Here is a 26,826-nt window from a genome sequence, read left to right as displayed (position 1 = left end):
ACTTGAGCAGACAGTAATTTTTTTTAAAATACTATACAAGAAAATCACATAATTTTGTTTGCGTGACAATTAAAATTGCAAAGGTTTTCTAGATGACAGTGTTCTTAGAAGGAAACAAGACTGGACAAGAGAGACTGTTCACACAGCTAACTAAAACACATTTTGTATACAGTTTACCTGCTTAAGTAGCTCTGATTACTCAAACATTAGGCTGTTTAGGCTGTCATCAACAACAATGACCACCAAAATCCATCATAAACTATTCTCGTAACAAAGTATCATACCAAAACATATGATTTGAAGAGTTGCCTTGCTGACAAAACATGTGACAATAAAGTTCAAACTCGAAATCTTTCTTATTAACGGTCTACATATCTGCAATATGCAGAGGACTTTTGAGTTACTTAAGATACTACAGATATAAACTTAAATAAATACCCTTCGAAAATTAAATGTTGAAACATGGAAAAGCTTTTGAGTTGATAAAAAGCTTCTGTTGTCTCATACGAAAGACAAACCTGAATTAAATACACAAGTAAATATTGAAAAAAAGTCATATTTTAGAAGAACTCACTACAGGTGACAGGTTTCATAACATGAAAAATATACATCAGTATTTTCTCTTTGTACATTAGGCAAAACTGTAATAGTTCAGTGAGCAGAATAATCATGAGATTGTGGATGAGGGGAAAGAGCGATAAAACAAAACGGGAACACATACTGTATACACAAACACTCGAACATTCGCAAACGGAAACCCAAAAACATTCAGCAAAAAAATCAAACCAAAAAAAGTAAGATAAAGCATGCATAACAACTCCTACCGAGGACAACACAGACAAGGAAAGAGGCGCTGCTAAAATAAAAGAATATTGGAGAGTAGGACCTCAAACTGTATCAGGATACCAAAAATTAACATGTGTACACTTCATACTAGCTGAGTTATTGCTACACCAAATTGTTACTAATACCCTACTTAAACAGATTCCCTGTGTGTTGGCTATATAATAAACTTATACTGTATGTGGTTCACAATTTCCCCTTTTTTTTTTAAAAAAAAAACAAACATTTTTAACAATTGTTCAATGCAGGGTGAAGTGGCCAAGCATTTTCTTAGGAGGCACTTTTGAAAAAAAAGATAAACAAAATTTAGCATGCACAAAAATTAAGGGGTATGTTTCTTTCTTCAGTCAACTGAGCAGGATGGTAAGACTTCTGACAACGAAAAACAAAATCATTCAGGTACACATGATGTTCAGTTCTGAGTGTTAAAGAACCCAAGAGAACAGCTGTGTATTCTAATATGGCGGTAATCCTCAGTCACTTCTCACTTGAATCAGCCAAGCTCTTCACAGGTGACATTCCTCCAACAGCACTGTGATTCTCTTCCTATTTAAGACCTCCTGTGAAAACAAGCTAAAGAAAACTAATGCATGCTGGAGCTGAAAGAAGGAAAATGGACGAAAATAAATCTATCCGAACCAGCACTATTCATTTGGTCTAAATGTCTTGATGAATGGAAGGGAGCGTATATATTATCCAGTTTAGTCTGTGCTATATACATGTCTTTACAATATCTTCCTGAATGTTGAAGCAGTTCATAGACTCGAAAAATGTTTAATCATCTTCTGGGCTTTCTTGTTTGTTTTTTGAGTTGGCACTTGCTTGGCGATTTTCTGTCATCCTTGGTAGTCACTGTTATGTTCTATTGCAGCCTACGGTAGCCAGTCTGTTCCTGCCAAAACAAAGGAGGACAAGCCTGGCAAGAAGGTGGAAGAGTGCAGGAAACAGTGCCATATTGATTTTCAATTGGAGACCTGCCGAAAAGCAAAAACCACGTAACAGAAAAAATTGTAAGTGAGCAGCAAGGCCAAGTCAAAACCTCATAAACAGGCACAGATATTATATGATAAAAACATCTGCAGCATGTTACACCTTCTTTAGATTTCTTTTAATACAAACTTTTTTCAACTGAAAATCCCACTATACTGTGATTGAATGCATTTTTAGGCCTAAATCAAGGAAATATCTTGTTACATATCCTAAAGGATAAACAGTAACAAACAAAAATGTTATGCAGTAGAAGAGCCTATATTGATCACTGTTCCCTTTACAGGCACTAAAAAAAAACTGCAGTCCAGTCGATGAACCCTATAACAGCTGTCTTTTACAGTTTTGAACCAATTTCTATAAATGTTTTTTAAACAGTGTCAAAAGAAGCAAAAGAAGCTGTGGATTCAAGTTTAAAGTTCAGATAATAAGTGTTTATGGTGTTTCAAATATGCACACCATTTGGCTAAGAGGATCTGAAGGTGTCAGCCTAACGTCATCAAGAGCACTTTGGTAGCATTTCCATCAAAGTTATGACCATTATCTTTCTAGGTCAGATCTAGTAACATTTATGTCATCAAATAGCGCTGCATGCAGTGTCATGTAAGTGATGTACGTCCAGCTGTTTGTGAGAGTCTTCCCTCTGCGTTTATGTAACGCTTGCAGTATAAAACAACAGTAGGATCAATGTAAGTGTCACCAAAGTGAGAGAGCTGTGCCCTTTGAACAACTTCAGTAACTTTAAGATAGTCCTTTATTTCTCCCCACGCCAGGGGAAATTCACAGTTACAGCAGCTTATGTAGCAATAAGCATAGTAATAAAATAATAATAAAATAGTAGTAATAATATTTACAATATGTACAGGGATGAGAAGTTAATTAATGCTTAGAATAATAAATTATCCATAAAGTGGAGACAGGATCAATCAGGATCTAATGGCAAATCACACTGAACTTTAGTTCACCTCCGACAGGTGAGCGGTCAGATGCAGATTCACAGTTTATAAATCACAGTTAAATTGTTTGTTTTATAGTGGATTTGGATTTAGTGTTGTTTTTATTAGGGCATTATCATGTGACTTGATGCACTGTCCAATCTAACATGTAAGACAAATATTGCATGTGTACTGCGGCTCTCTCCATCAGTAGGAGGTATGGCTGAAAAAGCTGAGGAACGTTCATGTAAAAGTGACCTTTGTCGAAATGAGGGAATCTTGTCACTTCAACAAACTGATGAAGGCAGCGCTGTCACTAATCCTATGTCTGAAAAGCTCTTAAGTTGGAACACTGCACCAATGCTATAACATTCACAGTTATAATGTTTAGTTTTTGTTAAAATTGATTTAGAGAGGTCTTGATTCAGCAGTTTGATTATTGTGAAGGAGATACAGTTTTCACTGCTGTTAAATAAATTACACTGCATTACACAGAGGTACTTCTGTCATTTTGTCCCCTTTGTTTATGTCGGTGAGGGTCGGCTTAACGGCAGAAACACAAACCACACCCTGAACAACACTCATGCAGCTCACCCAATACCTCTCTGAAAGCTTTAAGAAACTGGGCCCTAACATTATCAGCTATATATAAAAAGGAGAACTAATGTGTATGCTGTATTAGAAAACAATTATTTAATTTAGTTTAATTTACCTAGTTAACAGGCAACTCAGTGTAGATTACATTTAAACTGCAGCACATTTTTACTTAAATTTACCTGGTGCAAGAGGCAGCCATTTCTGAACAGTTAAATTTAGTTGGGACTGACGGAGTATAGATTTTTTTTTTAAGGGTCAAAGTCAAAAATACTTACCCTGAAAACATGAAGCTAGTTCCTTGCTAAATATCACTCAAATGCAGTCTCTTGGCTTTTTCGTACACAACGGGCAACTTTCCTTTTGAATGCGCCATGTCTGTCCTCCCTCCACTCCTTCTACAGAGTGGAAAAAATGGAAAGACAATTCAGTTTCCTGATTTTTGACGTGTCTAGTGTATTGTGTATTTCCATTGTTTCATTTCACATAGTTTTTGTTATAATTTTTGTATTTAGCATAACACTAACTGTATATGTAATTATGCATTTCTGTAACACATTTACAGCCATTCACAACGAACTAGCAAAGTCTTGTATTTTACACCAACATGTATTTTTACGGGCTGCACAGTGGCGTAGTGGTTAGCACTTTCGCCTTGCAGCAAGAAGATCCCTGGTTCGCGTCCCGGCTTTCCCGGGATCTTTCTGCATGGAGTTTGCATGTTCTCCCTGTGCATGCGTGGGTTTTCTCCGGGTACTCCGGCTTCCTCCCACAGTCCAAAAATATGCTGAGGTTAATTGATTACTCTAAATTGCCCGTAGGTGTGAATGTGAGAGTGATTGTTTGTCTATATATGTAGCCCTGCGACAGACTGGCGACCTGTCTAGGGTGTCCCCTGCCTTCGCCCGAGTCAGCTGGGATAGGCTCCAGCCCCCCCCGCGACCCTAGTGAGGATTAAGCGGTGTATAGCTAATGGATGGATGGATGGATGTATTTTTAAAGACACATTTGGTTGATTGGTAGGTGTACATTCAGCTGGTGGGTCCGCTTCAGAGAATTAGGGTTAAACATTTCTCTGTCTGCATTCCGGAGAATTTTTATCCACCAATTTGCACCCTCTCTCAATGCATCTATATTGGTGTATTTATGGGTAATGTTTAAATAGAAGTCTTCTGATATTAGCTTTTACTGGGGAGGGACAAGTCGTGTACTAATTTAACTACTATTGAGGGGGATGTATGCCCGGCCTTCCTCCGAAAAAATACATGCCTTTAGTAGAAATAAATCTACTATTAAGTTTGTTCTGTCTTACTGATCTGTTTTACTTATGTCGTATTAAATTTTAATTAGTTTTATCTTTTAATACTAAATATAATTTACTTGAGCAGACAGTAATTTTTTTAAAAATACTATACAAGAAAATCACATAATTTTGTTTGCGTGACAATTAAAATTGCAAAGGTTTTCTAGATGACAGTGTTCTTAGAAGGAAACAAGACTGGACAAGAGAGACTGTTCACACAGCTAACTAAAACACATTTTGTATACAGTTTACCTGCTTAAGTAGCTCTGATTACTCAAACATTAGGCTGTTTAGGCTGTCATCAACAACAATGACCACCAAAATCCATCATAAACTATTCTCGTAACAAAGTATCATACCAAAACATATGATTTGAAGAGTTGCCTTGCTGACAAAACATGTGACAATAAAGTTCAAACTCGAAATCTTTCTTATTAACGGTCTACATATCTGCAATATGCAGAGGACTTTTGAGTTACTTAAGATACTACAGATATAAACTTAAATAAATACCCTTCGAAAATTAAATGTTGAAACATGGAAAAGCTTTTGAGTTGATAAAAAGCTTCTGTTGTCTCATACGAAAGACAAACCTGAATTAAATACACAAGTAAATATTGAAAAAAAGTCATATTTTAGAAGAACTCACTACAGGTGACAGGTTTCATAACATGAAAAATATACATCAGTATTTTCTCTTTGTACATTAGGCAAAACTGTAATAGTTCAGTGAGCAGAATAATCATGAGATTGTGGATGAGGGGAAAGAGCGATAAAACAAAACGGGAACACATACTGTATACACAAACACTCGAACATTCGCAAACGGAAACCCAAAAACATTCAGCAAAAAAATCAAACCAAAAAAAGTAAGATAAAGCATGCATAACAACTCCTACCGAGGACAACACAGACAAGGAAAGAGGCGCTGCTAAAATAAAAGAATATTGGAGAGTAGGACCTCAAACTGTATCAGGATACCAAAAATTAACATGTGTACACTTCATACTAGCTGAGTTATTGCTACACCAAATTGTTACTAATACCCTACTTAAACAGATTCCCTGTGTGTTGGCTATATAATAAACTTATACTGTATGTGGTTCACAATTTCCCCTTTTTTTAAAAAAAAAAAAACAAACATTTTTAACAATTGTTCAATGCAGGGTGAAGTGGCCAAGCATTTTCTTAGGAGGCACTTTTGAAAAAAAAGATAAACAAAATTTAGCATGCACAAAAATTAAGGGGTATGTTTCTTTCTTCAGTCAACTGAGCAGGATGGTAAGACTTCTGACAACGAAAAACAAAATCATTCAGGTACACATGATGTTCAGTTCTGAGTGTTAAAGAACCCAAGAGAACAGCTGTGTATTCTAATATGGCGGTAATCCTCAGTCACTTCTCACTTGAATCAGCCAAGCTCTTCACAGGTGACATTCCTCCAACAGCACTGTGATTCTCTTCCTATTTAAGACCTCCTGTGAAAACAAGCTAAAGAAAACTAATGCATGCTGGAGCTGAAAGAAGGAAAATGGACGAAAATAAATCTATCCGAACCAGCACTATTCATTTGGTCTAAATGTCTTGATGAATGGAAGGGAGCGTATATATTATCCAGTTTAGTCTGTGCTATATACATGTCTTTACAATATCTTCCTGAATGTTGAAGCAGTTCATAGACTCGAAAAATGTTTAATCATCTTCTGGGCTTTCTTGTTTGTTTTTTGAGTTGGCACTTGCTTGGCGATTTTCTGTCATCCTTGGTAGTCACTGTTATGTTCTATTGCAGCCTACGGTAGCCAGTCTGTTCCTGCCAAAACAAAGGAGGACAAGCCTGGCAAGAAGGTGGAAGAGTGCAGGAAACAGTGCCATATTGATTTTCAATTGGAGACCTGCCGAAAAGCAAAAACCACGTAACAGAAAAAATTGTAAGTGAGCAGCAAGGCCAAGTCAAAACCTCATAAACAGGCACAGATATTATATGATAAAAACATCTGCAGCATGTTACACCTTCTTTAGATTTCTTTTAATACAAACTTTTTTCAACTGAAAATCCCACTATACTGTGATTGAATGCATTTTTAGGCCTAAATCAAGGAAATATCTTGTTACATATCCTAAAGGATAAACAGTAACAAACAAAAATGTTATGCAGTAGAAGAGCCTATATTGATCACTGTTCCCTTTACAGGCACTAAAAAAAAACTGCAGTCCAGTCGATGAACCCTATAACAGCTGTCTTTTACAGTTTTGAACCAATTTCTATAAATGTTTTTTAAACAGTGTCAAAAGAAGCAAAAGAAGCTGTGGATTCAAGTTTAAAGTTCAGATAAGTGTTTATGGTGTTTCAAATATGCACACCATTTGGCTAAGAGGATCTGAAGGTGTCAGCCTAACGTCATCAAGAGCACTTTGGTAGCATTTCCATCAAAGTTATGACCATTATCTTTCTAGGTCAGATCTAGTAACATTTATGTCATCAAATAGCGCTGCATGCAGTGTCATGTAAGTGATGTACGTCCAGCTGTTTGTGAGAGTCTTCCCTCTGCGTTTATGTAACGCTTGCAGTATAAAACAACAGTAGGATCAATGTAAGTGTCACCAAAGTGAGAGAGCTGTGCCCTTTGAACAACTTCAGTAACTTTAAGATAGTCCTTTATTTCTCCCCACGCCAGGGGAAATTCACAGTTACAGCAGCTTATGTAGCAATAAGCATAGTAATAAAATAATAATAAAATAGTAGTAATAATATTTACAATATGTACAGGGATGAGAAGTTAATTAATGCTTAGAATAATAAATTATCCATAAAGTGGAGACAGGATCAATCAGGATCTAATGGCAAATCACACTGAACTTTAGTTCACCTCCGACAGGTGAGCGGTCAGATGCAGATTCACAGTTTATAAATCACAGTTAAATTGTTTGTTTTATAGTGGATTTGGATTTAGTGTTGTTTTTATTAGGGCATTATCATGTGACTTGATGCACTGTCCAATCTAACATGTAAGACAAATATTGCATGTGTACTGCGGCTCTCTCCATCAGTAGGAGGTATGGCTGAAAAAGCTGAGGAACGTTCATGTAAAAGTGACCTTTGTCGAAATGAGGGAATCTTGTCACTTCAACAAACTGATGAAGGCAGCGCTGTCACTAATCCTATGTCTGAAAAGCTCTTAAGTTGGAACACTGCACCAATGCTATAACATTCACAGTTATAATGTTTAGTTTTTGTTAAAATTGATTTAGAGAGGTCTTGATTCAGCAGTTTGATTATTGTGAAGGAGATACAGTTTTCACTGCTGTTAAATAAATTACACTGCATTACACAGAGGTACTTCTGTCATTTTGTCCCCTTTGTTTATGTCGGTGAGGGTCGGCTTAACGGCAGAAACACAAACCACACCCTGAACAACACTCATGCAGCTCACCCAATACCTCTCTGAAAGCTTTAAGAAACTGGGCCCTAACATTATCAGCTATATATAAAAAGGAGAACTAATGTGTATGCTGTATTAGAAAACAATTATTTAATTTAGTTTAATTTACCTAGTTAACAGGCAACTCAGTGTAGATTACATTTAAACTGCAGCACATTTTTACTTAAATTTACCTGGTGCAAGAGGCAGCCATTTCTGAACAGTTAAATTTAGTTGGGACTGACGAAGTATAGATTTTTTTTAAGGGTCAAAGTCAAAAATACTTACCCTGAAAACATGAAGCTAGTTCCTTGCTAAATATCACTCAAATGCAGTCTCTTGGCTTTTTCGTACACAACGGGCAACTTTCCTTTTGAATGCGCCATGTCTGTCCTCCCTCCACTCCTTCTACAGAGTGGAAAAAATGGAAAGACAATTCAGTTTCCTGATTTTTGACGTGTCTAGTGTATTGTGTATTTCCATTGTTTCATTTCACATAGTTTTTGTTATAATTTTTGTATTTAGCATAACACTAACTGTATATGTAATTATGCATTTCTGTAACACATTTACAGCCATTCACAACGAACTAGCAAAGTCTTGTATTTTACACCAACATGTATTTTTACTAAAGGACATTTAGGCCTTTGAGTATGACTTTCAGATCGGATTGAATAGAAAAGCAAATTCAAACAGAGTCTCTGTTCAACTTTTTTAACAAGAAAACTTACTGCAGCATCCACATTGGCTGGTGAGTCACCATTTGGGTCTGCCAGCATAGAGATAACACTAATCATAATGGTTTCCACTGTGTGGATAGGTAGCCAGCGTTCTTCTGGTTTCTCATAGCCATACTTGTCCTCCCCAGGCTCGTGCAAAATAGAAATACATACATCTCCGTTCTTGTCAACTGAAAAAATAAATAAAACAAATACATTTAAAAAGCAGATTAAATGATAATGTTTGCTGTTAAAATTTGCGTCCATGACATTTAACCAATGACATATTTTTAGAGTGAATCAATATTTACCAGAGGCACCTTTGGCAGCAGTTACAGACTTGAATTTCAGGATGTGAATAGATCTGTCAGCTTAACACATCTGGACAGTCCAGTTCCAACTACATTTACTGAATTATATCAACTCAAAGAAATCGGATACTTGATTGTATAACAAGAAATAGTACAAATTCAGATAATTCAACAGCATGTACAAATACTTAAAGGGCACACTACTTTTTTTCCCCCCACACGGCTCTGGATAAATAAGTCATTGAGCAAAATTGACAAAATGCACTTTTGCAGACAGTTAATATAATACTATAGAATATGACCTGAAACATATTAGCATGTGTTTTTAAGGATAATGACCAAATTAGAAGTTGGTAAAAACAGTTAGTTTCACCGTTTTATTTAAATATCAACTGCACTTTCTCAACAATACTATGGTTAAAAGTATTAAGTAATTTAGTATGACTGCTCGATGTAGATTTTGTTAGGTACTTACTGACATTTGTCAAAAGTAATCATTTAAATGTCTCTTTAATTTAAAACCCCCCAAAAAGCTGAAGATAAAGTACTAACCGCAGTGAAAGCACATTTAAGTTGAACAGCTGAATTAATTGATTATGTATACATTGTCCTTGGTATTCATATTTTTTTAAAATGTGAATTCCTGAGCATTTCTAGGGTCAAACGCTAAGATATGTTCAAATCTTAGAGAACTATATAAGCTCTATTTCCTCAAAGTTGAACTCATTACAAACAGTGACAAATACCATTCATAGTACATACCATTTGGGTGCCAAATATCTGTGATAAATTTCATTTTAGGTGGCCTGAGAGGGTAGTCTTTGGGAAATGTCAGATGAGCTTTAAACACACCACCTTCACTGTGAACAAAAAAGAAAAATCAGATAATCAATGCAATATCAACGACCACAATTTTTAAAACACGTACATCAAAAGAGGTAATGAGGAGTTGCTCAGGGCACAATATAATAGCACACCTACAATATCCTCTATACCAGACAGTGAGACTTACTACAGTGTGTCCGGAGGCCCAATAATAAGGACTTCCCATCTGTAGAGATCATTATCCTCGATCAGGCCTGCTGAGAATCCCTCCACTGGGTTTTTGTTCAGCTCTAGATATAAAAACAAATACCAAAGTCAAATTGTCATTGCTCGTATCATAGCACCTATGGAATTTAGACTTATGTTGTACTTTTCTCAATGCTGCTAAGGACACAGCATGACCCTGGTCTCAGGAGGCCTTTTATGGGGACTGGGTAAGAAGGGACGTGTTGCTGAAACTACACTATTCTAACTGTAGTTCTTTATGACTTTACAACTCCAACCTTGGCACATAATGTTATTATGCACTATTATATACAGAATAATTACATGATCAAAGAGGTGCTTTGATTTGCCCAATTTAAAATATTGTTAATTTTTCAATTCCATTTTACTGAAAATTTTCAGACATTGTCAATTTTCCACAAGATTCCATTTTTTGGACAATGCAGACATTGTAACCACATGCAAATTACATACACATATCAATGACAATAAATCCTGCAAAATTTGGATGAAAATTTAAACACCCATGACTTAGTGATTAACAGTTTGACTTGGTTTTGGAATACATGTGTATCGTTATCTCTGTCTTTTTTGATGCAGATAAAACTGAGACTGTAAAGCTAACAGCATTCTATTGATTGTTTATTGGTCAGCATGGCAGAGATAGAATAAGTGCTCTACGAGTGCTTATTAGATATGCAACACTCAAATCAATTAAATCAATTACTGAGGATTTAATATATTGTAATGCTAATTTAAAATGATGTGTTTGTAACTCAAGTAGCTGGCATCAGATTTTAACTTTCTGTACATTAAAACACAACCTTGCTACAAAACAGCTGCTCTGTGATAAGTCTTATGCTTGGAGTTATTTACTTGATGGCTTACATGGGTCACTGACATACGTAAAAGCAAAAGGTGCGTTTCAATCGAACACATTTTAGATTACAAATTCTATTGAACAACAAAGAACTTGTATCCAATTAGTCAAAGAAATTACTCTTTTTTTCGTTTAATTTTCTACAACGGATATACATATGTATTTCAAATCTATTAAATACTAAACGTACTTTCAAATTTCTGACAAAATGTTAAATACTTCTAGTAAATCTCACTCGAACATTATTCAATCATCTACCCTTACGGAGAGAATGAGAATATCTGGACAACTACAAAGGAGCACACTGTGTCCCTGACAGTTTGCATGTTATTTTCCATCTTACCCAAAATCTAAAATGTAACACTGATGTTAAAACACTACACTATGTGTACTTTACTCAGCTGTTATTGGAAAGTAGCTAATATTAGGGCAGCTAAATTTAATTCACACCTGATCCACCTAAAATAGCCAGAGATTAACATTAGCTTGTTGAAGCTAACAACAGTGACAGCAGCTAATGCTAGCCTACAGATCAAGCGAGTTGGCTGAATACGTTAACAATTTAGTATGGTTGGCAAAGAAAATGGTTCAATTAGTGAAACGTTATAGTAACTAACATTACGTTAATCATATTACGAGTAAACAACATGTATACAATGCAAAACACCGGTTGTTACGTTGGTTAAAATGTATGTAAACACATCGAGTCGGCTACAGGCTAACGTTCGGTTCAGCGCTAGACTCGTTGGGACTTCTGACAGCGGCTTCCAACTGCAATCAGTCCGCAATACCGAAACACACATAATAACGAGATGGTCTCCCCACACACTGACGACGCTTATTTATCGAGCGAGAAAGGTGTTGTGTCGACTTTCACTGCTATAATCCTACAGTTTGCCATGGGATGTTATTGTGGAAGGGTCAAGAAAAGAGTTTGCGCCAGCACCATCGTTTGAATCACAGCGACGGTAACGTTCCCGCAAGAGCCGTCGTTAGCATCAGTAACACCAAGGTTTTATTACCTGCAAGCTGTCTCCTGAGTAACAACGCTGACTGAGGCTCTGTCATAGTTCAGCAAATGTAATGCAGCTATGTTCAATGGGAATATTTCGAGGTAACGGCGTTAATTTAATATTCACTAAGCAGTACTCAGTCTCTTCTATTTTCCGTTTAGCATTCGCGTCATTATTCTTCTTCGTCTCCGTCTCTTGCTCCTGCTTGCTGCCGTTTCTTCTTCGTTGAAACGTTGCAACTGCCGGCATTCTCATTGAATCGTTACTGCCATCTTCTGGTTAGTCTTTGAATGTCTGTCCTCTTGTTGAAACTATCATGTATAAAATAAATGTTCTACAATGTCGGTAACTTCTATTAAAGAAGTTACCGACATTGTAGAAGATTTATTTTATACATGATATACTGCATTAAGCAGTATATTTTAGTCCATTAATGATTCTTGGCATTGTTATTTTCAGTGTGCTATTGAAACGACCATTTTCTCTTCTAAATCTCACCAATTCTATTTTTTATTTCAATATTTCTTCCCCCACATCTCATATTAATTCTACCACACACACACACACACACACACACACACACACACACACACACACACACACACACACACACACACACACACACACACACACACACACATATATATATACATATACATATACATATACATATACATATATATATATATATATATATATATATATATATATATATATATATATATATATATATATATATATATATATATGACCGAAATTCACATTAAAAGAACACAAACAGCAAGGATGGTTCACTAGTGTGTTGTGACGCTCCTTTCCTCTCTCCTCGCTCTCACTCAACTGCCATAGGCACCCCCCTAATCAGCCCCTCAGGCCTACCAATGTAGGGGTTAAACGAAAATAATCAAACACAGGAATTTCACAAAAATACAATATGTCTTTGATTTCAACTATAATAACAAACATTAAAATTGGATATCCATTTACTAAAAATGACTACCAACATCCTCAACAAGCAATATATTTATCTCATCACCTGAAGAGATTTCTTCTCACCCTCTCCTCACATACACTTGGTTCCTCCCGGAACCTTTAAAAGGATGTTCAAGCCCATGGGGAATCTTTTGGCTGGAACACCTGTGGTGACAAAAGAGAGATGGGACATGTCAAACTTTTCAATTTATACATTCTTAAAACAATGCCCCATACACACTTCAACAAGCATTCAGTTATAAATTAAGTCCAATTACTTAATCATTGTATTTAAACTGTTATTTTCTGTATTGTAGGCCTCACCAGGGTTGTCACCCAATGCGGCGAGGAGAAGCCACCAAACTGCACATGCCAGCTTCAACACCACACTCATTAAACCCATAAGAAACAGTCATTGTCTTGTGTCATATCTTGAATGTGAACTCCATGTAGGTAATGAAGCTGACCTTCATTACATTGGGCTTCAGTTCTTTATCATATTTCAACTCACCCATAATCAGAAACAATTTGATATACTTGTCCAATAAAGAAATAACAGTGCAAAGTTCAAGCTTTTGTCTTTTATAGTGTTGTCCAGACACAGCCTCAAATTTTATTCTGCAAAAAAGATGGAGGCAGGAAGCGGAAGAACGGAAAAGCATTGTCTGGGAGAGGGATGTCTGGAATGACCTGCCTCGTCTGCTGCCTCAACCCCTGATAAGCAAAAGAAAATGGTCAGATGGAAAAAAATGTGGCAAAAGTGGGTCGAACATTCAATATATCTAAAAATGACCTCTGAAAGTATTTCATGTTTGAAATTCACAAATATTCTCACAAATATTCAGATTTTATGGTATTAAAAACTCAATCAAATCAGACATGGTAGAGTAGAAATTATTCTAAACATGTGATCATTTGAGATTATAGATGACTGAAGAAATTTTCCTTCAGATTTCAACTGGAGCAGCATTTTACCTGAAACTTGTGAGAAAGTTTGTCAAATTAGACACTGAAACATGTATACATGTTGGGACACTTTGATGTTCAAGGTGGGGAACGCACAGAAAACTATGAAACTTTCAGAGCTATGAGAGCATTTAGTTTATGTCAGATTTAGAGCACAGAGATTGTAGTTATATTTTCTACACAGACGGAAAATATTTTCTATACATATACTGTATGTATCATCGATAAATTGTAGCTCTGTGATAGACTGATGACCTGTCCAGGGTGTCCCCTGCCTTCACCCTAAGTCAGCTGGGATAGACTCCAGCCCCCAGTGACCCTAATGAAAATAAAGTGGTGTATAGATAATGGATGGATGGATTATCTAAAACTAAAGGTGAAATATGATCTCACACTGTCAAGTTGACAGAATGTTGTCATTTGTGGAAAGGGTGAGGGTGGAAGACGAATCACAAGTTCTTAGCAGTGGTGGTCACACAGGCAGCTATAGTGGTGGGTGATGATCCTGTAGCTGTCTGTCTCTGCTTTTGTACTAAAATATGAGAAGGACAGAACCAAACTGACCGGATTGACCCTGTGGCTACACTGAATGGTCAGAGATCAGTGTATGAAAATGCAGCCCAATTATAAAATCCTTTACAGTCAATATGACTGCACCGGTTAAGTTTAAAAAAAAAAAAAAAAAAAAAAAAAAAAAAAAAAATATATATATATATATATATATATATATATATATATATATATATATATATATATATATATATATATATATATATATATATATATATATATATATATATATATATTTTTTTTTTTTTTTTAAATTTATTTATTTTTATATATATATATATATATATATATATATATATATATATATATATATATATATATATATATTTGTGTGTGTGTGTGTGTGTGTGCATATGTATAGATAGACAGACAGACAGATAGATAGATAGATAGATAGCTGCTAAAATTCATAATTGAAAAACTAAACAAACATGATTTATTTATAGGAGACAGTCCCATTTTTTTACAGTCTCAACATCACTTGACTTTTTAGTGTATTAATACACTGTCTTTTCTTAACATCTGGGAATTTAGCATCAAACTAAAACTTACTTAGTAGAGCATGTCACCAGTTAAACAGTTTGGGACTTTCAGACCACACTAAGCTCCTCTCAGATGATATTACAGTTTAAAAAAAATCACAAATTTAATGCTAAAAATTATATTCAAATGTACTTTTAGGGGCATAAATTTGAGATTTTGAGTACAAACAGCTTAAAAGGACAGCAAGTGCAACTTTTTCATCATCTGTTATCCAATTGAACAAACATTTAGAGTGACATAACGCGTGGTATCTGATGCACATCACTGACTATAGTCATTCAGCTGTAGCTTCGCAGCTGCCTCACATGTGCACTGTCTTAGCTTTTCAGTCCTACTGTTGAGTGTGTACATAAAGCTGCTAAAAGTTAATTAATGAATCATGCATGTAGTGAATAATGTTATCTAATTTTATTGTTCTATTCTGTGCTAATTACAAGAAAAGATGACAACGCAATGAAAATATTCTCAAATGGTTTTATTCTTGTTTTATTGAATGTGTTTTAACATTAGTATCTGCTGATTTGGGTCACTTACCCCCCACCCCCTAAAAAAAATGGTTGGAAAGAATTGTGAAACTTAGTAGAAAGGTTGCAAGGACTGACATGAGAGATCTCTCATCATTTTACAGAGACAGAATCTTAAAAATGGCCCATTCAGTCCTTGCTGACAGAAGTCATCCACTGTGTGGTGAGTTTAAGTTGCTCCCTTCTGGTCACAGATATAGTCTACAGTCAACAGACTTAGAAACTTATTTGTCCCTGCTACCACTGTCCTTTTTTAATTTTTTTTTTTTTATTTTTACATTTTTTCATTTTAATGTCATATGTTTTGTCTATTGGATTGTTTTAGACTGTGGTGTGCTGCTGACTGCAGGCCAAATTTTCCCTTGAGAACCTTGAACCTTAAATGACAAGAGAAAAATGAAACTGGCATTTGGCCTGTCTGCAGGATTGTGTCACAGTGAAACATCTGTGTGAAAACATATGACCAACCCCGAGTGGGCTGGTCCTTTCGCTAACTCAATATATCTTGAGAACTGAGGCCTCTGTTCACTTCTTCAAACTGTAGACATCCTGAGAGAGACGCTGTTCTCTGACAGCTGTTAATCTGCAAATATGGAATGAACTGTGGAAAATAAATTAAACAAGCACCATCAGCAAGTGAGTCTATTTTTAAATTTCCATTTTAGACTATTTTATTGGCTGAAGCCTTTAAAATGTATGACAACATTTAATCAACAGTGACAAAGTGTTTCATAAAAGTTCTTGCACCAGAAACTTTAACAGTACAGCTGTGATGTGCTTTGCTGTTTAGAGAAAAGATTTCAAGCACAGTAGTGACACTGTTGTCGGTGCACAGCCTCCCAATGTGGCCAGGAAGCTCACGGGCTTCTCTGTGAGCACAGTGTATGTAACAGTCAAGTTGCAAAAATGCCAGACACCACCTATGAAATTATCAACTTAAATGCCTTTATTAGCAATATTATGCCTTTTATGTATGGTCTTTTGTATCTACTGCACATCCACTGTTTTCGGTCACTCTGACTTTACAATGTTTTTGTGGTTTGTAAGAACTGTGAAATAGCTGAAAAAATATTTGCTAAACGTCTTCCTTCTCTTTTCTCTGTCATGTTGACATAGTTGCAACGATTTGTTCTTACACAGTTGTGTAATTGCCTTTTGTGTCAAAAGAACTATTTCCAAAGTGTTTCCACAAACTGTGTTAACTGATTTTCCCTGAAACAAGATTACTTGTTGGACTCAGGATTTCAACAGCAGTGCATGAGAAATCAGTCGATAAAAGTATAGTGTGACAGAGACTGTCACTTATTGTTTGACAGTAACAGAGTTACACTTTATTTTAAGCATGAAACAGAAGATTTAATCTTTATCTTCTGGAAAAATGTATCCCCCAGGCTGTATATAACTTGCAATGCATTTCTGTCACTAAGCTTTGTTGAGTTATAAAAAAAGACTTGTTTCTAAATTACTGCACATGTGTTGCACCATCATCAGTAGGTCATACGATGTTCATTTGCAGGTGAAGAAAGAGCCGCTCACCATGGAGCCAAACGGACCAGTGAGTTCACCTCAGGATGGTGTAGCAGGACCTCGATGGAGTGTGGGCTCCGGCTCCGGTCTGCATTATGGCTCCTTTGTAAACAGCCTTTCATCACTCACACCAAACGCAGTGGAGAACCCAGCCATCTCACCCAGACGCGCCCATATAGCTATAGCTGTGCTTTGCTACATCAACTTGCTCAACTACATGGAACGGTACACAATAGCAGGTTGGATGATCTCTTATATACACATGACAACACTGCAAATCAACAGCCACTGTTTACTGCCTCTAGTGTAGTGGTACTTACAATGATGTATTGTTACACAGGAGTCCTTTCCAACATTCAGGCCTTCTTTGATATAAGTGACAGTACAGCTGGACTCCTACAAACAGGTATGAAGATGTATCTCCCTGACAGGCACAATCTGCAAGATGTTTTAAACTATCAAAACCACACACATAGGGTGCAATACTGGAGGTAAAGTTGAGCACCGTTCAGTTTTGCAGGACAAAAATTTTAACTTAGGCACTGACACGCCTAAGTGACACTTTCTGTTTCTAAAGTAGTCAGAGTTTAGAGTTCTGATTTGTCATTCTTGCAGACGAAGTTTTAAAAATGTTTCATGAGTGAGTTTTTTTAGTAATTGTAAATGAATGAGTCAGCTTGGCACTCATACAAAATGAATTCATTTTTCATCAATGCCTTTACAGTTTTCATCTGCAGTTTCTTACTCTTGGCGCCTTTGTTTGGCTATCTCGGGGATCGCTATAACAGGAAATACATCATGATTGGTGGATTGAGTGTGTGGCTTCTAACTTCAGCTGGCAGCTCTTTTGTCTCTTCATCAGTAAGTGAAAAATAAACATGTTACCAAACAGTTTACAAGAAACTAGGAATAAGAAGAAGTCCAAGATGTCACTTCTAGCTGCTGTTAATTAGTTTGCCCTCCTCTGTTATTTAGTCTGATCATGTATTCAATCCTCAGCTCAAAATGCCCCTAAATTTCAGAGTATTAGATGGGAGGTTTGTAGGTCAGGGTACTTTTCCTCATCCATGCAAACATGCAACGCCTTTATAGCTACAGTAGCAAGAACAAGAATGTTAACGCATTCAAGTTGCATTAGGAACGTCACAAAATGTGACTGGATCTTATGTAAGTCACAAATATAGACAAGGGCTTCAGCTAATAACACACAAACAACTAATATTGTTTGTGTCTTTATTGAACTCAGCCATCATGAATTTCCAGAGCTGGTGGGAAAAGGAAGTTTAATAAATCAAGCTGTGTTTTACAGAAATAACCATAAACAAGCATAGCAGTGAAAGACCTCAGTCACACAACTTGCAGGATGTTTGATGTGAACAGGCCTGTTGAGCTGATTCCACTATATCTCTATTCGACTAAATTCTAGGTTCCTAAGATTTCATTTTCCCCTCAATGATGGTGAGCTGTTCAGTGCCACATACAGCAAAGCTTACTCCACTTACCTGGTTTTGCCGCTGTATGTGGTTAAATTTTATATACAGCACAACAGTAAAATCCTACTTTATTCTGCAGGTTCTTGTGGAAATACACTACCGTTCAAAAGTTTGGGGTCACTTAGAAATGTCCTTATTTTGGAAGAAAAGCAATTTTTTTCAGTGAAGAAAACACTATAAATTAATCAGAAATACAATCTATACATTGTTAATGTGGCAAATGACTATTCTAGCTGGAAACGGCTGATTTTAATGGAATATCTACATAGGATTACAGAGGCCCATTTCCAGCAACCATCACTCCTGTGTTCTAATGCTACATTGTGTTAACTAATGATGATGAAAGGCCGATTGATAATTAGAAAATCCTTGTGCAGTTATGTTAGCACATGAAAAAAAGTGTGAGTTTTCATGGAAAACATGACTCCAAACTTTTGGTAGTGCATGTATTGTTTATTGGTAGTAATGTTATTGCCTATAAGAAAAATGTGTTAGACTATCTGATACAGAACAATTCTGACCTACCTCTGTTCCATTGTCTTGATTTATTTAGCAATTCTGGCTTCTTGTTGTGTTGCGAGCACTGGTTGGGATAGGAGAGGCCAGCTACTCCACTGTTGCTCCCACCATCATAGGTGACCTCTTCACTGGGGGGAAACGGAGCATAATGATCTGTATCTTCTACGTCTTTATCCCAGTTGGAAGGTCAGAAAATAACTCTGTCTTTCTTCACAATTTTGTTGGCTTTTTTCTTTTTGCATGTTTCAACACATTATTTCAATCATGTACCACTGCATGGTAATCCAGTTGAAAGCACAGGTTCTTCCAAGAAGGCTTGTAAATGTTGCATTCACTGCTGGTGGGAAACTGTCTATCTTCAGGTGTTAGCTTTACACCCAATGTTCACAATTTTCTGCCTGAAAGCTTCCACTTAATATTGTTAGTTATGAAATGAACTGAAGAATCGCAGACCATGTTTGTGCATTATGATTCGATTTTTTGCAGTGGTCTTGGATACATAGCAGGGGCAGGGAGTGCTGCTCTCACAGGGGACTGGCACTGGGCTCTCAGGGTGAGAACATGTTCATTATCAGTATTGTACAAGCACCGATCAGTGTCGAGTGATTGAAGTATTGTTGTTTTTCTGTGTTATCAGATCACTCCTATCATGGGTGTTGTGGGACTCATCTTGATGATCTTCTTATGCCCTAACCCACCCAGAGGTGCAGCAGAAACCCGTGGAGAGGGAGTTACAGGGCATAGCTCTTACAAGGAGGACGTAAAGTATCTGCTGAAAAAGTAGGATGTTTAAACAATATTGAACTAATATTATGGTCTGGCAGACTTTGGATTTTTGGAGAGTATAAGAAAGCAGATAACATTATTATTTAGACACATAATAAAACAAACATAATTGACAATTGAAATGTGGGTGTTAAAGAGAGGACTGTGCCTTACCAGGATTTTTACAGTTAAAAAAACTTGAACTATCAGTGCTCTCTGGTGGACAAATGATGTAATGGCATCACTGTTTCTGAATAATGCCAAATCTTTTCACATTTGTCTGTATTCAATTTTGTGGACCCCAACTGCAGATAATCAAAGGCCAGGCTGAGAACCATAAAATGGCCTCCAGACCAATCACAGCCCATCTGATTTACTTCAAATTAGTGCTGCTCTTCACATGGTCCCAAGCAGCACAAACGTCAAATTTGAAGAAATTTGATATAATGAAAAAAAGAGTCACACAGAAACAGATAAAAAATATTTCTGCCACAAGTTAACTTCTGAAAGTAGAATTCTTCTCCTAAGTCCCTACAATTTATATCGATATGATTTTTAATCAACATTTTGTAATCTTTTTGTGTGTACTCTGACACTAGTAAGAGTTACGTGTTGTCATCACTGGGAGTGACGGCTCTGGCCTTCCTTACTGGAGCTCTGGCCTTCTGGTTGCCTACTTTCCTGTCCAGAGCTCATGTCACTCAGGGACTACGACCACCGTGCATCCAAGAGCCCTGCGACTCCACAGACAGGTGCTGCCTGACCATTGACCTTTCATTTGCCTCACCCTTTTCAAATTACTGCAGGGTTTTAACACGCTGTCTGCCTCTGTGTCCTGTGCAGTTATATCTTCGGTGCTGTGACGGTGGCAACAGGCATTCTGGGAGGGAGTCTTGGCACTTTTTTGTCCAGACAGTTTAGGGACAAGATGCCAAATGCGGACCCACTCATCTGTGCAGTCGGCATGCTGGGATCGGTCCCCTGCCTTTTTATCACCATCTTTGTGGCATCTGCAAGCATTCCAGCCACTTATGTAAGAGACAACCATCTGTCTTTGCTGGCATCCTTTAGCTGCATTACCGCATTTATTTTTGACTCTACAGATGGTAATGCTAGTTTGTCAGTGAGTCCACCACCTTAGTCCAAAGTGAAATAAACTATCGAGTCAAAAGTTTTAGTATACCCCAGCTTTTAATTGGAAATAATGCACATTAATGTCTCATTGTACTCTCAAATGAAAGCATAGATGAAATTAACAAATTAAGTTTAAAAAAAATCAATGTAGAAACAAAAATATATTCTAAACTTTAGTAGCCACCTTTGGCAGAAATAACAGCTGAACACACTCGTGGCATTCTTTCCACAATGAAAATCAAATATTTTTCCAGCTCTGTTGTAGAAGTTCCCATAAATATGCAGTACTTGTAGATTGCTTTGCTTATCCTCTTCTGTCCAGTTCATCCCATACCAGCTCCATGGGGGTTTAATTCTGGAGACTGTGCTGGCCACTCCATGATTTCAAGCTTACCATCTTGGTCTTTTTTCCTAAGGTAGTTCTAGTGTAGCTTGGACTAGGTTTTGGGTCATTATCTTGCTGTCGGATGAACCCCTGACCAATTAGGAACATACCAGAGGGTACTGCATGGCACTGCAGAATGCTGTGGTAGTCATTTTGGTTCAGGGTACCTCTCATTCTGTACACGTCACTGGATCCAGCAAAACAGCCCCAGACCATCATGCTTCCTCGTCCATGTTTGACAGTTGATGTCACACACTGAGGAACCATCCTTTTCCCTACTCGACGCTGTACAAAAATCCTGTGTGATGAACCAAAGATTTCAAATTTTGATTCATCAGTCTATGGACTGATGAATCCATAGCTTCCTCCAGTCTTCAGTAGTCCATTGGTGGAGTTTCATGGCCCAGGCAAGCCTCTTTTTCTTATTCTGACATCTGAGCAATGGCTTTCTTGCTGCAATTTCTCTGTCGGAAAGACCTACATTTTTAAGTGTTATGATGGTCTGTCTCTCTTCTATTGTTAACTGCCTTTTCCTCGCCATTTTTACAGCAACATACTACTTTATGCAGTACAACAATGTTCAAATAATGCTGTCGAGGGTATGGTGCCACGGTGTGTTCCAACACTACTTTTCTGCAGACAGATTTGGTTGTAAGCAATCAAGAAAAGTTGGGACACCTGTAGGATTTGGTAGCACCAACTTTCAAGGCTTGATCAACCTCCATGGCTGCAGAACAGCTTTAAGTTGCTAACCCATTTTTTCTTCCCTGAAGAAGGCCTTTTTCTATAATTCTGAAATGAACATTATTGTTCAGTTTTGGGTAACCTTACCTTTTTCTCTTTTTTATCTCTGGCAGTTCACCACTTACCTTTGTACCATTTCAACCTATTCATTGGACTTGAACTACTTGATCTTCAATAAAAAACTGGAAAAATTGGGCTATTCTAGAACTTTTGACTGGTAGTGTATATCAGTAACTTTTGGATAAATTCTATTAGTTACATACTGGAATGTGTTTAAAAACGCTGCTTGGTTTGCAATGGAATTAAACACACACAGTCATGTCAGTCTAAAAATAATGAACATCGATGATCCTCTAGTGAGTCATGGAGCACCTTCATTAGATCAAAAAACACTTTTTGAATTTCTGGCCGCCAGGAATTAATGATGTTAACATGAAGCACTTGACCCACACAGCAGCTTTAAATAGAATGTTTTCCTTCTGAGATATTTCTCTTGATTCTACTACTCATTGTTTCAAATTCCAGTCACAATGTCAATGTTTCATGTCCAGATGACCGAGTAAGGATGATAGCAGCATCATCATCATTATTGACCAAGGATAAATATGAGGCAGTTAACACCTGTCAGTGCAAAAGTTTACAGTTTTGTTTAAAAATGTAACATAAAAATAAATGCTTCTTATTTTTTCCAGTGAACATGTACATTTTATAGGAATTGTATTTTACTCCTGCACCTGCCAGTGAGTAATCACAACAATAGATATCATGCCATGTTAATTCCACTTTACTGTTATTTTACAGAATCTTCCTGTATTGTTAAATGTCAAATAATACCTGGTAAAAATCAGAGAAAACAGTATTTATTTACATGTTAACCTTGCAAAACAAGCCCAACCTGTAGATACCATCCATATCAAAAATAAAATAATAAAAAACCACTTAAAAGTAAAATGACACTATTTTTACTATGTTTGAATTGGCAAAATAAATGTTTTTCAGATATTTATTTAACAATTTTAAAATTATGTATATTAAGGATTACAAAATGGTAAATAATTTTTCAAGTGGTATTTTACAGATTTCTGCAGTTATGTCAAATTACAGAAAAATACCTACTATAATCACAGAGAAAAAGTTTTAATTTACATGATGACCATAAAGAAAAAACAACAACAAACAAAGAACCGGCCAAAACTGTACAAAATGTTGACATCAAAGCTCTGTATTTTTATATATTAGAATTCATTAAATCACATAAAATGATTATTTGACAAATATTTGCTGTTTTTTTCACTGGGGAATGCAGTACTTTACCATTAATAATGTATTTTTCTCCATAACCTTTACTGCAAGATTTTCCATTGTTTTTATTTTATTTTTATAATCAGCTCCTATGTCACTTAATATAGACTTTACATTACCATTACATGCTTATCTTTTAGGAGAAATATCTAAACTCAAGTCCATTAAGTGATTAGTGATAATATGTGATTCAGATTTCTTAACTAAATGATCATTAAATTACTTTGTGGGTGTCTTGAATGTGTCATTTCAGGTCTTCATTTTCTTTGGTGAATTACTGCTCTCACTGAACTGGGCTGTCCTCGCTGATATACTACTAGTGAGTCTGAATTGTGCTTTTGGGGGTACAAATATGAAGCTTTTCTGCTGAAACTTGAAGGCAACAGGTTGTTGTGTGTGTACTTTCTACTTCAGTATGTTGTTATACCAACCAGAAGGGCCACAGCCGAGGCTCTGCAGATTTCAGTGGGTCATCTTCTGGGTGATGCTGGAAGTCCTTATCTATTAGGAGTGGTGAGAAACAGTTTTACTTCCCCCCTGTCTTCCTTCCTTTTAGCTGTTTAGCTCTTCTGTGAGTTTGAGGAAGTCTGTTGTTAATGCACCTACACTGTTATTGCAGATCTCTGATGCTATACGTACATCTAAACCCGACACCTACGACTGGAGCTTCCACAGTTTGAAGTACAGCCTCCTGGTGTGTCCATTTGTCGGCATTGTCGGAGGAGTATTTTTCCTCATTACTGCCTTCTACATTACTGAAGACAGGAAAGCAGTGCAGCAGCTCCTCGGAGGTAAAGTTACCACACAAACAGTTTGCAACTAAACAGAACAACTTTCTCCCTGATCCAGTGTTCTGTGACCTTTCGTTATATACTAAAGTTAACATCTTCTGAGAGTGTATAGAACTATTTTTGTGCAAGATTTTTGTGTGAATGACACACTGGTGCTATTAAGTCCTCCCCTTTCTGTCAGTGTCTGTGTCACACACGTGCTGCAGTGTCCAGCCCATTCTGAACAGTAGTCCTCTATTCAACTCATTTACTGCAAGCCAGCTCTCCTCCAGTTAAGAACAAATTCCACTTATCTGCACACATACCCCAATAACACACTGGCAGTCTAGTTTTCTGGCAGCTCAGAGGCCAAGATGTGCCACGGTTGATAAAGACAATATCGTCTTTCTTGTTTGAATCTAACTGACCGCATTCTTTACATTCTGTTGGACTGTTAAATATGCAAGGGGCAGCTGCACCAACAGGACAACTTAACTGGAATCACCTTAGTAAATATACGGTTCTGACCCAACATTCTGACATACTGCACCTCTCTGATTTAGCACTAACTAGTGTGTGTATAAGTGTTCCCTACTTTAAATAAAAATGTTGAAACATGCATTTGTGTGTGTGTGTGTGTGTGTGTGTGTGTGTGTGTGTGTGTGTGTGTGTGTGTGTGTGTGTGTGTGTGTGTGTGTGTGTGTGTGTGTGTGTGTGTTAACAGACAGTCCCCAACCACAGCAAGATCCCGCACCTGAGTCCTCCGTGGAGCTGAGCAACAAGGCAAAAGATTAAAATTCAAAAAAAGCTATGATGTAAATACTGTATATATTCGAAGTTAAGTTAAAAACCACTGGTGTATGAGCCCAATTGAAGAAAATGCTTTTTTTTGTCACTTTACACCCAGACATGGGTTATAGATTCAGAGAAAACTTGTTTATTCACACTTCCGGACCATCAAATACTTTTAAAAAAGTGTCTGTTCATTTGGTCTCTCAGACTTAACTGTATTGTCTGGAGTTGAAGTCAAGTCAGTTTTATTTGTATAACCTAAAAATCACAAATCTGCCTCTCAGGGCTTTACAGTCAGTACTGTACAACATACAAAGCTCATCCTCTTGCACTCATTTACCGTACTTCAAAACAATCTAAGCTTGCGTGTCTTTTCTCTTCATAGCAATACCTCAGTGTAATGTCACAGTGGAAGTGTTAATATTATCACCATGATACCTCCCTTTTCACAGGCACTGTGGGGTATACTTGAAAAATAAATGCCATTACATATTTTCTCACTGTAAGTGTTGTTTCATGTTTTAATAAATATGAGAGCAAAAATGTCTGTCTGTCTAAGCTGCTCTTTAATATATTACATTACTATATTGTTGTCACTTCATGCAGACAGGTGCATAGATCAAGGTTGAAAATGAAAATTTATGAAAACAACATGGCACACTTAGCAAACTGACAAAAATTACAGTCTTTCTCAGTCGCTTTGGTACATTTCTTGAATAATCCTCAACATTTGCAAAACAGTAAGTGCATTTCTCAAAACAATTTGTACAAATAGCAAAACCAAATGGATTAGGCTGCAAAAGCCAGTCTCTTGCTCAGAATTGTTTGTTCATCTCTCAGAAGTAAACAGCTGTCATGTCAATGCCATCAGAATGACAAGTCCTTGTGTCATTGTGTTTGGATAAGACAGTCAAATTGCTTAGTCATGATGTCATAATAACAGTGTACTCTGGAGGGATGTTCTGATGTAAACTATGGCTAAAATTTTGATGACAACTATTGTAAATTGTAAGGTACACCGTAGTGTGGTAGATTGATTGCAAGAGACTGGACAGGATTCACATTTACGCTTTTACTGTTTATACTGTAATTTGTTGACAGACAATGTCACTGTGACACAGAAAGGAAAAGACAGCACTGCATAGCACAAAGAAAAAGCAAAAAAAGCAAAAGTAGAAATGCGAACATAGGACAATCTCCTTGGGGAAAACTGTACATACAGTGCTGTAGGAATTACAGTGCAGCCTTCCTACACCTCCAAACGTTTCTGTCTGTTGGCCCACAAATTCTCATCCACAGCACGACAAATATCTTGTCGCATGCAGCATGGAAAGAATCTTTTAGAGTGTCTTATCCAGCCTCTGCAGGCATCTTGCTGTGATGTCATCACACGCTGATAAAAATTCCTCAGTGGGGTTAAGGAATGGGGAGCAGGGTGAGAGGAAGTCCATCAGCATCCTGTTGTGGGTCGCAAACCATTGCTTGATGATGTTGGAGCGATGGAAACTGACATTGTCCCAAACCATCACATATTTTGGCAAGTCATCTCCAATCTGACCCCTTTCTTGTTCAGGGATGAGATCCCTTTAGAGTGTCTAAAAAGGTGATAAGATGCTCTGTATTGTATGGCTCAATAATGGGAATATGCATTACCACACCATTCTCAGAGATAGCAGCACCCATGGTTATGTTCCCACACCGTTGACCTGGCACATAAACTGTAGCTCTGTGGCCGATGATATTTCAACCATGCCTTCTGTGTTTCG

General features: G+C 36.9%; 2 protein-coding genes across 2 annotated transcripts; one reads left to right on the top strand and one right to left on the bottom strand.

Moving 5' to 3' along the window:
* Positions 1-5,277: 5,277 nt before the first annotated feature.
* On the bottom strand, positions 5,278-12,267 carry ube2g1a (ubiquitin-conjugating enzyme E2G 1a (UBC7 homolog, yeast)). Its single transcript, XM_023289893.3, has 6 exons — positions 12,064-12,267; positions 10,124-10,226; positions 9,874-9,971; positions 8,813-8,991; positions 8,370-8,489; positions 5,278-6,554 (listed from the first exon to the last, which is right to left on the bottom strand). Exons 1-5 carry the CDS (start codon positions 12,107-12,109, stop codon positions 8,403-8,405), a joined length of 513 nt encoding a protein of 170 aa, XP_023145661.1. The 5' UTR covers positions 12,110-12,267; the 3' UTR covers positions 5,278-6,554; positions 8,370-8,402.
* Positions 12,268-16,121: 3,854 nt separating this feature from the next.
* On the top strand, positions 16,122-25,607 carry spns3 (SPNS lysolipid transporter 3, sphingosine-1-phosphate (putative)). Its single transcript, XM_023289896.3, has 13 exons — positions 16,122-16,265; positions 17,146-17,395; positions 17,497-17,562; positions 17,881-18,017; positions 19,203-19,354; positions 19,655-19,721; positions 19,806-19,948; positions 20,533-20,685; positions 20,777-20,966; positions 23,752-23,817; positions 23,913-24,011; positions 24,118-24,289; positions 24,993-25,607. The coding sequence occupies exons 2-13, from the start codon at positions 17,167-17,169 to the stop codon at positions 25,061-25,063; spliced, it is 1,545 nt and encodes a 514-aa protein (XP_023145664.1). The 5' UTR covers positions 16,122-16,265; positions 17,146-17,166; the 3' UTR covers positions 25,064-25,607.
* The last annotated feature ends 1,219 nt before the right edge of the window (positions 25,608-26,826 follow it).

The sequence above is a fragment of the Amphiprion ocellaris genome, chromosome 14, assembly GCF_022539595.1.
Source record: "Amphiprion ocellaris isolate individual 3 ecotype Okinawa chromosome 14, ASM2253959v1, whole genome shotgun sequence".
Taxonomy (NCBI): Eukaryota; Metazoa; Chordata; class Actinopteri; family Pomacentridae; genus Amphiprion; species Amphiprion ocellaris.
Note: the sequence above shows the minus strand (reverse complement) of the source record. Positions and strands in the feature narration are given on the sequence as shown.